The following is a 15,324-nucleotide window of genomic DNA, read 5'->3' as shown; positions in this document are numbered from 1 at the left end:
AGCACACCAATCTAACCTACGGACAAGAAGGCAAAGCAAAGTGAGCGTACGTATACGCAAGAATTGTAAGCTGCGCACGCTTAGTTGACGTGACCATGGCGAGCATGGTGTTGGTGACGAAGAGCAGCCTCGTTACGCTTGACACGCGAGTTGACGTAAGCGGTCGCGTACACGATGTCGGTGACAACGGCGGTCTCGACCTCGGTGACGGTGACGCCACCGGTGGTAGTGGTGGTGATGGTGCTTGAGGAGACAGCAGTAGTCGAGGTTGCGAAGGTCGTCGCGGACGATGAATCATCAGCATTGACTGCGTTGTACCCGTGGTAGTGGTTCCTGGTGGTGGTTGACTTGGTCGACGTCGAGCTTGTCGAGGTGGTCGCCGCTGCAGTTGTCTTCGTGGTGGATGGAGTGACACTTGAGAAAACGCTGCCGGTAACGGAGGTAGCGAAAGCGCTCGTGGCCGGGGTGGTGCTCGGGGTGCTGACCGTTGAGACAGTGGTGGCAGAAGCAATGCTTGTGCTCAGTGCGGCAACGGACGAAGATGCAGCAGAGGTATCACCATCATTCTGGGACTCGCCAGAGCAGAGGAGAACGGTGATGACGGCATCCTGAGCGCATGCTTGCATGCCATAGGCATCATCGGTGGAGTAACGGTAAGCCTGTTGCTTGGGTGCGCAGACGGAAGAAGCGCATTCAGCAGTGATTTCCCAATTGCTGTCCCACGGGTTACCGTCCACGTCGCTCAGGTCGTACCAGATGATGCCGTCGTTCTGAAAGGTGTACTCGTACTGCATGATGTTCTTGAAGGTTGTGTCCTTGGACAGCTTGATCGACCAGCCAGCAAGGTTGCTCAGCTCGGTCCATTGCTGAGTGAAGGTGGCGCCCGGCGCAAGTGTCTTGTCGATCTCGGTGCCGTTGCTGGGCTGAGATGGGACGTCGGCAAGGTAGACGTTGTACTCGCAGCCATTGACAACAACGGCGCTACCAACGGAGAGCGCACGCGCAGTGGTGGCCAAAAGAGCCGCAGTTGCGATGAATCCGTACATACTTGCGGTTCGAAGGTCTTCGGTGAAAAGTTTCGAGTGGCTGTTGATATCGTTAGATATTGCGATGGGTCGTTAGTGCGCAAAGAAGTCCGAAAGAGTGAAGACCTGAGTTGCGTTGTCGAAAGAGTGTATTTGCAGAGAGCAGCAAAAATGAGTGATACTGCACAGCAGCAAGTAGGCAGCTTCCCAGAGCGCGATAGAGACGATAGAGAGCGTGTAGCAGGAGAAAGGAAGGAGGCTTTGCGCGCGACAGGATGGGGGTTTTAATTGTGACCCGTACGCGACACCTCACAGCGCAATGTCCGGCGAACGGCCCCCTAGCAACACTAGCAGGCTCCATAAAACGTGGGAGCCAGAGACCATACCCCTGGCAGTCCTAGTCCGCAGCCATCCCGTCAATCACATCGTGCAGCCTTACCGGATGGCTCCACAAGTCGTTGTCGGGACCTGACAGTGGAACAGGGGAAAAACTCTGCTATCAACAAGGGCGCCTGAACAAGCGGCAGTTCGGCTACCTGTTACTGGCTCGATTGGTAGCCAGGCACCGAGGGGAGGCCGCGCGATTGGCTGAGAGAGCGGCAGGTGAACCCACGCTTCTGCAGGTCCAAAGTCGCTGGCAGATACGCTAGCACCACTTCGCTTCCGAGCCTGTCCTTTCTGCCGTGCTGGCGCAGCGCGAGATTGGGTAGACGCCCCGAAATCTCCACTGCCTGCTTCTCGCAGTTCCCATTGTCTCGAGCGCAAAATGTTGCAAAAAGTCGACTGCACGACAACGTTGTCTTCCTTTGAATCTTTCGGCAATGCTCTCCATTTGACGCTCTCGGTTCTTTAACGCAGGCCAGACAATGTTCCGCTTACCTTTCTCCAACCAGAGTGAGCATTTAGCCGGTGGAGCTTAGAGTGCTTTCTGAATCAACAGCGACCTCACGTTCTCCACTGCCAAAAGGCCGCGCAAACATTTCTCTGCACTGCGACGATCCCTCGAATCACCGCCGTCAATGCTTGCAATTTCGAACCTTGCAAGCTCACGCCGCGGCCGAGATGGAAGAAAGAGGAGCGGCTCGTTTCACGAGAATCTGCGGGCGATCCAGTGCATCCCTGTTCCCGCTAATGCTGTTTCAGTTGTCTGACGGTTCCGCGCTTAGTTGGCCTAGAATGGCGCAGTGATTGCGATGCGCTGGCGCTGACGGTGACACTGTTATTAACATGAGTAACGTACTGTAGGCAGCGCATTCACGACATCGATTGACATCGCTGTCCAAACCACGGCGCGCCGCGCGACAATAGGGGTGCCAGGCAGGAGGCCCCGGAGCGGTGACCGCAGAGGCTGCATTGGGTGCCAGAGAAAACAAAATTTTCCGGATGCGTGCAGCGACTTCATCATGCAGAAACTGACCGGGTTGCATGTCGCTGTCGCTGTCGCTGTCGCTGCAGATCGACAAACGGTACGAGGTCAGTGTAACGGCGATCACGAAAACATTGTTGATCCGCATGTTTTCTCCACCGCAGCATCGCGGAATGTCGGAGTCCGATGTTTCCTCTTGCACCTACATGTAGCTTCGTACGCTCGAAGTCTCACGATGTTGGGACGTAATTTGTTGGCATGGAGAGAGATTGTTCTACGATCGCTTTCCGACGGCAATTGTTGCTCGCTTACTGGCGGAGTTGGAGTGGATTCTTTTCACAACCCACCGCCCACATGTCGCTGCAACTACTACTGCGAACCAAGGGTTGGCTCTCAACGAGCCCTGCGTCTCGGCATGTTGGCTGCAGCATCCAGACGTCACGTTAGATGATTCGTTTCTTGATTTCCTTGTCGCTGTGGAGACCGTGACCCGCAATGCCTCCCACGGCGCTTGGTGTTCCTTGCAGTTATGATCGCGAAAAGACTGGGTACTCGGAGTCGACGACCGTCGAGGCTACGAGGAACTGTGTCGCACCAACTATGAACTCGCGCATGGGAGAAGCATTAGGCTGAGCGGAACTCTCCAACGTCATGCTGTAGCGTTCGCGCTTGCAGTAGTTGCCGACTTCTTCTCCCAGCCACCCGCAACGGTCATCTCACATCTCTGGAGCACATGGCCGATACGATGCCTTCTTGCGCCGAAAAACCCGCCGCTGCTCAGCCTTCGACAGCCGGCTTGCTGGGCGAGGTCAGTATTTTTCGGTTGCCGGCAAAAGGATATGCCATTCTTTGCTCGGGCCACTGTCAGACTTGCAGCGCAGAAGCACCCGATGACCTTCCTTCTGCGGGTAGCAGTCGTTCGAGATCGTACGGTGACAGGCGGGTTCGTCATGTTTCAAGTTTTCCGTGAGCATGTCGTTATCGTAGGCAAAAGAAGCGCTGCAACAGCGAATGGCGAATGGTGACCGGAGTCGACTCCACGACCTCATGCACCCATCACATTGCGCAAGTTAGCTTCTGCGTGCTTTTTGTTCGGATATCCTTCCCATCGATCGCCATCTATCGCGTTGTGTACGACGTGACCCTCTACCATGAAGGCCGGCGTGTCGGTGCCGTAGGCCTCGACAATATTATCAAGTCTGTTCGGAAGCGTTACGGAGCATACATGTCGAATTCGCCACCACTCCGTAGTATTTACTTTATACCGGAGTAGCAGGATGGTAGGCGCAGTAGCGGCACGATATGGGCATGTGAGACCGGGTTTCGCGACGAACATTGTGCATCCACCGTAACACGTAGATCTTCACCATGTCAACCAAGCGATACCAAAGAAGTCGTTGCCAAGTGTGAATAGGAGCTAGCTCACCGCGTTGTTATTAGGTACAGGCTGGCCTCGCTGATCTCGATACGAAAGGCTCACCTCACAGCTCACACTCGTTCGAAGAACGTAAAGCCTAATTTTTGTTACAGACATAGCAGAAGCAACGAATGGGTTGTTCAAACGCATCAAGGATAATAGCCATGCTCGTCTCAGGCATAGCTGGCTAGCTGTACAAACATGTATCATGCAATTCCCGTGATGCGGTCGCAACACACGGTCAACAGTGGCCCTGCCTCGTCGCTACATTAGTCGCCACCTTAGTCGCCACCCTCAGCGCAAGATATGAAACAACGCTATGTGGTGTAACGCTGCTATGCTTCGCACCAAGTGTACGCCCACCTCATCACTTCAAGTAGAACCAAGGCGCAAGGTTCGCGCGTTGGCTGGTGAGCTGGCCCGCTCAACCACTCATCACTTCTTCGCCTTCGCCTTCCCTTTTCCTTTTGCCTTCTTCGGACTACTCTCTTCCTCCTCCTCGCCCTCATCATCGTCCACCTTCCGTTTCTTACTCCCACCGCCCTTAGCACCCTTCGCAGCAGCAGCACCCGCCTTCCGCTTCTTCGGCTGCTTAACATACTTGTCCTTACTCAGATCCACATCCTCCTCATCATCCGCCACGGCTTCCGCAGCCTCCAGAGCTTCCTCCTCGCTCTCCTCGAGCGCTTCTTCCAAGTCGGGGCGCTCCTTCGCCGGCGCGCGCTTGGGCGCCATAACCTGGCTCGCTTTGAGGTAGGGCAGGGGGTGGGATTGTTGGTTGTACCTGCATGCCCACAATCATCAGTAAGCACACCCATCACCGAGCATAACTGTGGCGGTGTTAGTAACGTACAGTCTGGTAAACGTGGCCTTCGTCTGCGTCTCAATCTTATTCCCTTCCCTCTCCCAATCCGCCTCCCCAACCCCCAACTCCCACACCCCCTCCCAATCCTCCCGCGTCAGATAGTACCAATCCATCATCTCAATCACCTCCGGCACACACTCCTTTCCCTCCGTCCTCAACCGCCCAATCAACCGCTCATACAGCATGGGAACATACGTCTGCCGGATCTCATGCCGGTCCGCAGTGACACGCAAACGCATATGTCCCTGAATCTCCTTCACCATGCGCGTGAGTTTGCCTTGGGTGCTGTTCTTGCCCAACCACTGCGTGAACCGCGTCTGGCCGTGGCCCGCCAGCGAGCCGTAGATGAACGATGCCGGGCGCACGAAGGAGAAGAAGGCGTGGGTGGGCATCAGGGCCCATTGTTGCTGCGAGCCGTGGATCATGCGGTCCACGAGGTCGCCGTCGGAGATGGAGTCTGCGGCTTTCGACACGAGGTCGAGGACGGCGAGGGATCTTATTTTCGGATTGTCGTTGTATTGGTTCGCACGTTGAGGGGAGGTGCCGAGGTAGTTCTCTTGCAGCATTAGTGGTGCGAATTCGTGGTCGTTGAAGTAGAGTTCCTGCTTGTCGTTGAGGGTGGATTTGGCCGCTGGGTTGAAGAGACCGCCGCCGAGGATTTTGGCGACCATGTCCCAGGGCCGGAGGACGATGTGTTTCTCCCACGCTTTGGACATGTCTTTGCCTTCTTCGTATGTCAGGGTCTGGCTGTCGAGTTTGGCGGTGGAGATCATGTTGACGACTTGGCGAATATCTGCTCCACTGCCTTCGATGAGAGCGTTGATGACGTTCGCCGGCATTTTCAGGCCTTCGCGGAAAGCAATCGTGCTAATTCTGCTCCGGATTTGGTCTGTAGTCGGCCGACGAAAGGCGAGGTCGTAGGTGACGAAGTCGAAAGGTTTCATTTTGGGCAGTTTGCGGTCGTTGCAGATGAGGATCATGGGGATTTGGGTCTTCTTGCAGACGGCAGCAAGGGCGCCGACACCGCCCCGGTCGCCCGCGGACATGCCGTCGACTTCGTCCATGATGAGAACAAGCTTCTTCTTGCTGGCCTCCACCGAGTCGGTACCAGAAGCGAAGTAGCCCATGAGGGAGGTGGTGGAGAGGACACCCTTGAGACCAGTGTCGACGAGCTTCTTGCTGCGGGTGTCAGAGGCGTTGGATTCGACGATATCGTAGCCTTCGAGCTTCGCGACAAGATGTGCTGCGGTCGTTTTGCCGATACCGGGTGGGCCATGGATCATAACTGCACGATGTGTGCCCGAGCCATCGGGTCCGGGCATTTTGAAGCCGACCCGCTGGCTCTTTGGGAAGTTGCGCAGCCAGCGCTGCAGCTTATCCACTTGCGCTTTGTTGCCGCATATCTGACTGAGCTGTTGGGGTGCGTATCGGACCGTCCAGAGGCGTGTGTCTGGGCCGTCAACGGGCGTCTTGCCTTTGCCCTTCGGGGTGCCACCTTTGTCGGCAGAAGCAGCAGCGGCAGCTGCCTGGATCTTCAGCTTCACAGCAGCCTCCTGCTTGTCCATCTCTTCGACAGCCTTCCGCATCTGCTCCTCCTCCTTCGCTCGCTTCTCCGCCATCTTCCCCGCTGCAGCGGAGTCACCTCCATTCGCTGGCAAACGCTTGATGAGCTCGAATAGTCCCTCTTCGTTGATGACCTTGAGATTGTTCTTTTTGATCGTCTCAAGCTTCTTCGGACCTGCATCCTCGCCCAGCACCACGTAGCTCGTTTTCGAAGACGGAGCACCAGTCACCTTACCACCATACTGCTTGACAAGCTCTTGACCCTGCTCACGGCCTAGACGCTCAAGCTGGCCTGTGAAGACGAATGTGAGACCCGCAAGACAGTTGTCTGCGCCTTGTGGCAGCTCACTACTACTGATGGCAGCAGCTGGCACAGCGGAGTTGGCATGTTGGCCAAACTGAAACTTAGGCTTCTCACCTTCGGCCCCGGACTTCGGTGGTGGTGAAGGAGCCTTTATTGTAGGGATGCTGTTGAGAATGGCCGCAACCTCTGCACTGTCCTGCGGTGCGTCTTGCTTAGCAGCCTTCTTCGCGGGTGTTGCTCGTTTCTTCGCAGGCTTGGCTTCCTCCATGTCAAGGTCGTCCTCATCCTCCTCCTCCAATACGGCAGACTTTCGCTTCCTACTTGCTTTCGAGGGCGTCTTCTTGGCCGGCTTGTCCTTGACAATCTTCTCATCCTCGTCCGGCACCACAAAGTCATCGTCGTTGTTAGTGTCCTTCATGTCGACGTCACCGGCCGGGTCAAGGTCATCCTGCTCGTGATCCTTGAGCTTTTTTTGCTTGCCCGCCCTCTCCACGCGCTTCGGCACTAAAGGCTTGTCGTCCTCGCCACCCGTGCCTTCCTTGTAGGTATCACCCATGCGCCTACCAACCGCTGCCTCAGCCTTGGCACCATCTTTGACACTGAGCTCGTCATCATCGTCATCATCCATTACGAAGTTGTCCGGATCAACGTCAATGTAGCTGACATCCTTCTTCTTGCGATCTGAGCTCCTGCCGTTCGTCGTTGCTTTCGAGCCATTGACCTGCTTCTTGGGCGTTTCGTCCACGCCGGGTCTTTCCTTGCCTCTCGTCTTCGGTCTGCCAGTATCGCTGCGTTTGGGCTTGCTGCCTTTGCCGAAGTAATCGTCGGCCGTCGTTTCCTGGTGAACTGCTTCGGGTGCGGGCTGCTTCTTCTTTGGTGTTGTCTTCTTCGACTTTACCTCCGTAGCTATATCATCATCATCATCATCCTCGTCGTCCTCCACCACCTTACGTGGTCTGCCTCGGCCTTTGCTCTTCGTCTCCTTTGGAGCGGGCTTCTCTGCTGGAGGTCCCGCGGGCTTGCCACCGAAGAATGAGCGGATGTCGGAAGGCATTTCGCTCTGCGCGGCTTGAGGAGAATACACAACAACCCACGGGAGCGACAAGCCTCAATCAAGCCAATGCGATAACGAGGGGTCGATTGCCTGTGCCTGAGTGACGCGCTTGAGGCGCGATGTCATGCGCGAAGATCAACCGGAGATAAGCCGAGACATGGCAGAAAGCTACCTACGAACTAGATGTGAACGGGATACACACACTCTGCGGGCCTACCATCATTGAGAACTAAGAGTCAGTGAGGAGATCGAAAACTGCAGCAGAAAGTAGCGGGAGCCTTCAGCACTGTGACGACCATGGCGGCGAAGCGACTCCAGCCAATATCAACCTCCCTTCTCACCTCTTTCACCACCAGGCCTTGCTGTAAGACCTAACCTCTGACGGGTTCAGTTCCTTCTACCTACTAACAACCATCCATAGGCCTATACTCCGCCCTCCGCGCCCTCGTGTCATCCGCGCCCTCTCAAGGCTCTTCTAACCGCACCTTCTCCACCACCCCCAGCAGGCAAGACTGGCTCTCCCCCAAAGCCGGCGAATCCGACAAAGCGCGCAAAGGCCGCCCGCGTGTCCCAACAGGTGGCAGCACACGCGGCACCACTCTCGTCTGGGGCGACTACGGCCTGCGCCTCCTCTCCCACGACCGCCGCATCTCCGCCTCCCAACTCAAAACCGCCGATGCCACCATTCGCCAACGTCTGCGCGGGATGAAATACCGCCTCTATCACCGCGTCTCCGCCACCATCGGCGTTTACACGAGCGGAAACGACCAGCGAATGGGGAAGGGAAAGGGCAGTTTCGATCATTGGTCTGCGCGGGTTGCGGTGAGTAAAGTCGTGTTTGAGTTGAAGGGGGAGGTGCATGAGGCTGTTGTGCGGGACGCGATGAGGTTGGCTGGGAACAAGTTGCCGGGCCAGTGGGAGTTTGTGCGGAAGGGCGATCCGCCGGTGATGGGGATTACGAAGGTTAGGGATCAGGAGATGGAGGCGTTTCTGAGGAGGCCGAGGTTGGAGAAGAGTGTGCCTATGCCGAATATGGAGGGGACGGCGAGGAGGATGCCGGCGACCAGTCCGCCTTGATCTCGATATTCACACATTGAACGTCAATTGTGTTACTGACGCTTCCAACCGAGACCGCGAGCATGGCCATCTCCCCTTGCACAAAACGCACTTCCTCGGCAGGCTCGCCTAGTCATGCGTCTCCTCCTGATCGTTGCAGCCGAGGCGACTGCGCCTTCGCCGTATCAATAGGTGCTGGGCAAGAGCTTTTTAGCTTCATCTTCGATACCTTGGCTGGCTTTTCCCCACCCTCCCGAATGCCTTCGGCCTTACCATTGACCAGCTTACCCGGGCTGGAGACGGCTGCCTCGCCCTCGCGCTTAACGTCCGTAGCCTCTTCCTCGCTCTGCTCGTTAACCTCAGGGAGATCTTCACCCTGCATCACACCGGCGCGCCCAGCCCTCGCTTTCGACGCCGGTCTACTGACGTCAACCTTCACCCCCCAAAACTCACCCCCCGACTCAACACCAGAAGGACGGGACAGAACAAACCGATACATCATCACCTCCACCCCCGCATAATCCAGCCTCCCACCATCCGTGTGTACTTCAAATACGTGCTTGCGCAGATTATGTGCCAGCTTGTGGTCGAATGTGCGTTCTTCGGCGCCGGTGCAGTATCTGCATGTGCGCTCGCCGGGGCAGATGACGACGGGGCCGGTGGAGGGCCAGGGGGTGCGGGTGTGTTTGTGGGTGCAGGAGGGCATCATGCCTGTTGACGTAGGGTTGGGTTGAATGAGAGCAGGGGGGTGAGGGGGAAGAGGTGTTATCGGAAGGCAGTATTTTAGGGGTGAAAGGGGATGTGAATGCTTTCGCCTTTGCGGCTGCCGCCGGCTGATGGGAGGGACTATTCGATCAACAGGTCGTACAAGCATGCTGGACAGGTGGAACTTGGTGGCGAAGTGAATACTACGCCGGCCAGCTGCTCAGTCTCCACATGACTCGAGGTCATCGTCCGACCAATGCGATGCAAACTGGCGACAAAGCAGCCGTTCAGGCCACAATCTCAGCAAGCAGTCTTTAGCACACGTAAGGCTGGCGCCTCATTCAACTACTCCGTCTTCGTGCCACGCTGGCTTGGCATCACGAATCCATGCCTGCATGATCATATCCACTGGGAACGTCAGTACAGCTGCTGCTGCCGGTAAGCGGGAACAAGCACTTGGACATCTCAAAAATGCAGATTGACTACCGGTCGCCTTGTCAACGAATGGGGCTTCTTAGTCAACTTGAACATCGCTGGTGCCTCAACTGTTAGCGAAGCATCGCCGATGCGGGTTAGTACGTCCGCGTTTGCTACATACCGAAGGGAAGACTGCTTGGCCCTAGGTCCGCGCGTTCAACCTCTAGCCTGGCCAGCCAATACGACGGGCACTGCTCACTGCCGGAAGGTGCAACCTGCGGACGATATACTCGAGGGGCCCGTGCTTGTAAGGAGCTGGATTCGGAAGGTGCGACCTTCGCTGCTGTTGATAGCCGTCAAGGTACGGTGGACGGCTCGCAGACCACAGTGCCTACATAGGATCCTCCATTCCTATCTCCACTCCGACCTGACGCTCTTCTTACCGACTCTAACTCCATTCTGCAGGCCAATGAACATCTTGTTAGAACGTCAATGCCTTTGCGACTAGCGCTTGCGCTCCTTCCCTCTTCGTCGGTTGGGCAACTTTAGCGCGATTCGCCACCGCACACGCTCATATCGGTCAGCAGACTCTGCAAACCATACCTTCACCTTCACCCCGTTACCTTTCACTCGAATTCTCAGCACGATCTCTCTCATCAATACCACTTTCCTCATCATCTTCGTATAGCCTTCAAACTCCGCCCCTCACCACATCTCGCCGACGCCATGTCTTCACGCCCACGCTTGCGTGAGATGTTCCTCGCGGCGGGCGGCAGAGTGGATAGGCGCGGCGACGTGGTCTACAACAGCCCCAACAGAGAAGCCACCCAGGCTCAGGCAAGTTTTGCATGCCACTGGTCTTGCTCGCTAGCAGAGGTAATGCTAACCTCACTTCTCAGGACAACATCGAGGCCAACGATGCAGCGTTGGCCGCTCAGGAGAAAGAGCTCGAAGGCCTTGACTCCTTGAACCCGCAGCATATGCTAAGGCGTTCGGCAAGCATTGACAGCGCGCCCGACACCTTCACAGATTACGGTCTTCACCGTGTTTTACGTAAGTACTGGGAATATGCCCATCTCCCCACGGAGCAGGTGAACATTACGTTCGCCGATGAGAAGGAGAAGATGTATCTGCAGTACCTTCGTGAGACCCGCGATGATCTCGCGAAGAAGTCTGCGGAGGCAGAGGCAGCGTTCAGGCAGGCGGAGAGCGAGGCTTTTTCGGCAGATGAAAATGGTCCGGACTTTGCTCGTCTTGACAAAGCTTTCTACGACACGGCCATGACTTTCAAGCGCGCGAAGCGTGATGAGACCAACCATCACATGTGGGTCCAGCAGCTCTGCTCTATGCCGCTGATGACCCGTAATGAGACCGAGAAGGTCACCGCGAAGCGCAAGCAGATATTTGACGCCCTCCCTGAGCAGGACGCCATCGAGGACGGACTGCGTTCGGGTGATGTGCAGGAGATCCGCATCGCCCATCTTCGTCGCGAACTGCTTGAGCTCAAGTCTTACGGCAGTGACCGCAAGGATGTCATCTCCAAGCTGTCGGATCAGAGTCGGCAGCTGCTCAAGGAGCGCGACGGCTATAACGACCAGGTCATCAAAATGGGCCGCAAGTTCGAGATCGAGCAGGCGTTGGCTTTGCACAAACTCGAGAAGATGAACAGTAAGAACAAGGAGCTTCGTGAGGAGGCCATCCGCAATCTGCGTTCGAACGCTTCACTGCAAGAGCGTGTGATGAAGCTTGAGCAAGAGCTCGCCACGCTCCAGGCTCAAGTTTTGCGTGACAGCTACGAAGCCGTGGAGTACGTTGCGTCGAAGCTGCATGTGAAGGTGGCAGAGTACGAGAATCGTGAGGAAGGCCACCGTGCTTGGGACTCGTATGTCGTCTTCTACGACCCAGAGAAGAGTACAGCCCTGAAGCGCGAGATCCGCGCCGATGAAGATTGGTATCGCGAGCATGGCAATCCAGACGGCACAGAGCCTAGTCCTGGCAGAGAGCGTCAGCGTACGCCTACACCGGATGCGAAGGAGGCCGAGGCCATCGGGCAGCACTTGAACCGCCCGGAGACTCCACTGGCCATCATGGTTGGCAGGTTGGGTCCTTTCCGCTCTCCGTCACCATCTTCGAGGAATCTCAGCGGCAATGGTGGCGACATGCCGTCGTTTACGACTTTGTCTGCGAAGGGCAGCCTCGACTCGATGTCCGCAATCATCAACGATCGCGTGTTTCCTCCTCGCGTTGAGCGTAGTCCTACCAGAACCGCTTCGACGGCTGGCAACCGCATGCAGTCACCGGTCATGAACATCACCAGCACAGGCGGCTATCGCGCTCCGGCCATCGTCGTCACTAGCAACGAGGGTGCCGCCACCGACCGCGCCAGCTCGCCAGGTATCGTGGTTCACGCTAGCGTTGAGGACGATGATGCCCGCAGCGACCGCACAGTGTCCCCAGTCAACGTCGAGGAGTCTTCGGTCATCTTCACGCCGCAGGACAACAACGGCCACGTCAACAGCTACGCAACTATCGCTTCCACCGACCACGCTAACGACCATGTCGCCATCACTTCGAACGGCGCCGACGATGACAGTGACCGCACGCCGACGCAGGCGTCCATCAACATCGCCGACAACAGCAGCATTCGCTCTCGTACGTCTGCAATCGGCAGCGATGAGTGCAAGTGGCATGGCGGACTCTGCACTGTCCTGTCTCCACAAGAGCGTGAGCAGACTGGCAAGCACTGCACGTTTGCTAAGGAGATGTTGATGCGTAAGGTGCGCGAGACCAGCGTCTTCACCATCTGAGAAGAACTACGAAAGTTCAACGCTCAGTCACATCTTATGATGTGCCGCAGGTGAGTCCGCGACGAACAGACCCAGCCCCGTACGAAGTACTGATATATATGGTGGCAGCGTCAGTGTCTACACGAATTGCCTTCCTTAGCGCTTGGTGCCCTGCGCTTTGCCCTGCGCTGCGATTTGTATAGCATCGAAGCTTGTTTACGAGTACTACGATTACGACTCACGTTCATTGGGAAGTCCAAGACAACCGTGGCCACTTGGTCTATCGGCGACTTGGGCATAGTCTCTTGATGCAATTGCGGATGGTAGTGGAGATGGGTAGTGCTTCTTGCGGGTGTTAGGGCGTTCATATGGTCGGAGTATGGAAGCGGCGGTGCGCGATCATGGCAAAGCCAGGCAGACGAGCACCGCATTCTCTGCATAGCTCCAACGAATCATGCTCATCATCACCATCGTCCCACTCACTCGTCATTTCATCAGAGCCTTCCACCGCGTCGACCATTAGGGGCTCGTCGTTGACAATCCTGAAGTCTTTGAGCACATCATCCTGCCGCTTGAACATATTGCCAATGTCCCTTCCATTGGCCGTCTTGCTGTCCCCCGCCGTCTCTGCCATATTTGTGACAGCCAGGTTGACCAGGCTCAGGTTCCAGCCTGACTTCTCCGGGTGCAACCTGCGGAACATGCCAAGAAGAGCTTCTTTAACCAGCCGGTCCGCCAGCGACTCGATGCTTTCTGACAGACCGAATATGAAGGTGGGCAGTGGGGCAGAGTGCGAGATACGCTTGAAAGACCGCGCACGTGTGCCATCTTGCTGGAGCGGCTGACGAGGTCGGGTCGTCAAGCGAAGGGTCTTGGGGTGAGCGAGCCACTTCTTGTTGGCAAGTGGCATCGACACTCGGTCGGTACTGCCAAGACCATCGTCTCCGACATCATCATAATCGTCTTCACCAAGCAAGTCGATCCGCATGCGGGTAATGAGGCTCCTCCCCAACGCAGTCAGCTCCCTCAGCAGCTCTGGCATGGTATCAAGCCGGATATAGCTGTCTTCAATGCTGATCTGGCTGGGCACGACTTTGGCTTGGTTGACTTCCATATCATCGACGCCGTGCAGGAGACACCAGATTTTGAAGCCGATGCCGTGCGGTGAGCCTGGCCCACCGAGCAATTTCTCCAGCGTCTCCGGGTTGATGGCAGGGTGGTTGCGGACAGCGGCAACGGTCACGTTCTCTTTCGTGCCGCCGTACACCAAGCCGGAGTCGAAGTCTGCTGGACGTTGAAGTACAAACTCGCGGAGTTTCTGGGCAAGTTTGAAGCCTATACCGGGCACCTTGCCGATGTCGTGGCCGTCCATGAACGTCTGAGCAGTCGTCTCCAGTGGCGGCATCAGTGTTGTTTGGCCCTTTGGCTTGTTCAGGTTGCCGACGAGCTTCGACAGGAGCTTGGATGTTGCAATGCCGACAGTGGAAGTGTAGCCTTTCTGCTGCTCCAGCTGGTGGCGCATGTGGAGCGCCAGATGGCTCCCTAGTCGCAGTCGAAGTGTCAGATCGTCAAGAGATGCGTCCTGGTTGTGGGCGTAGTTGGCTGGGTATGCGTGACTGGCGAGATTAGAAGCATCAAAAGAGAACCCATCCATTGGATCATCGTGGGAGGTTTGGAAGAACGACTGGCCGAGATGGTTGCGATTCAAGGTTTGCATATTGTAGTCAACCATGTCCGTGACATCAAGCCACACCTGTAAGCTGTTAGGTTGCGCTGAAGATTTGAACAAAGGGAGTACCGACCTCATCGAACCCTAACCGCTCCACCTTGCCGTTCCAAGAGTATGCCTTCAAAAAGGTATAGAGCTCCTTGCTCGCATCTCGAAACTTGCTGATATCCTCACCAAGTTCGATGATAACGTCTGGACACATTCTCCGTGCATCTCGAATGAGCTGTAACTTGTACAGCCCCCGTCGTCTGGCTTCGTAGTTGCAGGTCACAATGATGTGCTTCTGCTGGACAGCAAAGGGTAGACTCTTCAGACTTGGGTTCTTTGCTTCAAATACGGCTGCGTAGAAGCAGTCGTAGTCCTGTACCGAATGTGAGCTGAGATGCGACGCTATTCCAAAGCTCATGCACATACGAAATGAATGATCACCCTCCCGTCTCTACGCGACGGAATCTTCCTGGTTTCCATCGTCGCGGCATGGTTGCGCTCCGTGATGTTACGCTAAGGCTGGCGGACAACAAGTCGTATTCGACCGTGTGCACTGGATCGTGTCAATGGCAGAGTTGGTGAGCATCGTCGTCTCTTTGGAACACTTCTTGGCTCGCGTATGTGAAGCAAGCAGAGAAGCTCGGACCACTGACACTTCTACATGCAAATGGAACCTCGGTTCTAGACCTTCACTCACTACACCATATCGCATTGTTATCCTTAGACGACGTAGCACAGCTGACGTTGCTCATCTCAGGCGTTGTGGGAGGTGCATACACGCTGTTCATTGAGCAATGTTGTCACGGCCTCCGACCAAGCTTAGCCTTACGGCAGAAGACATCGCTGCCTACGAGCAGCGCAAGATGATACGAGACGCGCAGCGCGAGCAGCAGATGGACAGTTCGCAAGATACAAGTAACAGCACTGTCGAAGATGCCAGCATTGAGCAGGACCTAACACCTGCGCAAAGTCGAGCGGCCAAGGCCAAGGCGGCACGTGAGGCTCGCATTGGGCTGGGTGGCGGGACTTCAGGAAGGTGATCATGCCGC

General features: G+C 56.2%; 6 protein-coding genes across 6 annotated transcripts; 1 reads left to right on the top strand and 5 right to left on the bottom strand.

Annotated features, from left to right (window-relative positions):
- Positions 1-80: 80 nt before the first annotated feature.
- On the bottom strand, positions 81-1,046 carry BAUCODRAFT_72765 (uncharacterized protein; the record flags this gene model as incomplete). The annotated part of the gene is made up of 2 exons (XM_007679400.1): positions 81-392; positions 495-1,046. The coding sequence occupies 2 exons, from the start codon at positions 1,044-1,046 to the stop codon at positions 81-83; spliced, it is 864 nt and encodes a 287-aa protein (XP_007677590.1).
- Positions 1,047-2,676: 1,630 nt separating this feature from the next.
- BAUCODRAFT_35018 (uncharacterized protein) lies at positions 2,677-3,716 on the bottom strand. Its single transcript, XM_007679200.1, has one exon. The coding sequence runs from the start codon at positions 3,341-3,343 to the stop codon at positions 3,041-3,043; it is 303 nt and encodes a 100-aa protein (XP_007677390.1). The 5' UTR covers positions 3,344-3,716; the 3' UTR covers positions 2,677-3,040.
- An 814-nt stretch (positions 3,717-4,530) lies between these two features.
- BAUCODRAFT_35017 (uncharacterized protein) lies at positions 4,531-7,066 on the bottom strand. The gene has a single exon (XM_007679199.1). The coding sequence runs from the start codon at positions 6,956-6,958 to the stop codon at positions 4,610-4,612; it is 2,349 nt and encodes a 782-aa protein (XP_007677389.1). The 5' UTR covers positions 6,959-7,066; the 3' UTR covers positions 4,531-4,609.
- A 738-nt stretch (positions 7,067-7,804) lies between these two features.
- On the top strand, positions 7,805-8,811 carry BAUCODRAFT_35015 (uncharacterized protein). Its single transcript, XM_007679198.1, has 2 exons — positions 7,805-7,958; positions 8,016-8,811. The coding sequence occupies exons 1-2, from the start codon at positions 7,892-7,894 to the stop codon at positions 8,669-8,671; spliced, it is 723 nt and encodes a 240-aa protein (XP_007677388.1). The 5' UTR covers positions 7,805-7,891; the 3' UTR covers positions 8,672-8,811.
- BAUCODRAFT_25148 (uncharacterized protein) lies at positions 8,784-9,524 on the bottom strand (the record flags this gene model as incomplete). Its single annotated transcript, XM_007679149.1, has 1 exon — positions 8,784-9,524. The coding sequence occupies one exon, from the start codon at positions 9,522-9,524 to the stop codon at positions 8,784-8,786; it is 741 nt and encodes a 246-aa protein (XP_007677339.1).
- A 2,930-nt stretch (positions 9,525-12,454) lies between these two features.
- On the bottom strand, positions 12,455-14,870 carry BAUCODRAFT_91554 (uncharacterized protein). The gene is made up of 3 exons (XM_007679431.1): positions 14,702-14,870; positions 14,361-14,648; positions 12,455-14,311 (listed from the first exon to the last, which is right to left on the bottom strand). Exons 1-3 carry the CDS (start codon positions 14,753-14,755, stop codon positions 12,923-12,925), a joined length of 1,731 nt encoding a protein of 576 aa, XP_007677621.1. The 5' UTR covers positions 14,756-14,870; the 3' UTR covers positions 12,455-12,922.
- Positions 14,871-15,324: the final 454 nt, after the last annotated feature.

Source organism: Baudoinia panamericana (assembly GCF_000338955.1).
Source record: "Baudoinia panamericana UAMH 10762 unplaced genomic scaffold BAUCOscaffold_8, whole genome shotgun sequence".
Taxonomy (NCBI): Eukaryota; Fungi; Ascomycota; class Dothideomycetes; order Mycosphaerellales; family Teratosphaeriaceae; genus Baudoinia; species Baudoinia panamericana.
Note: the sequence above shows the minus strand (reverse complement) of the source record. Positions and strands in the feature narration are given on the sequence as shown.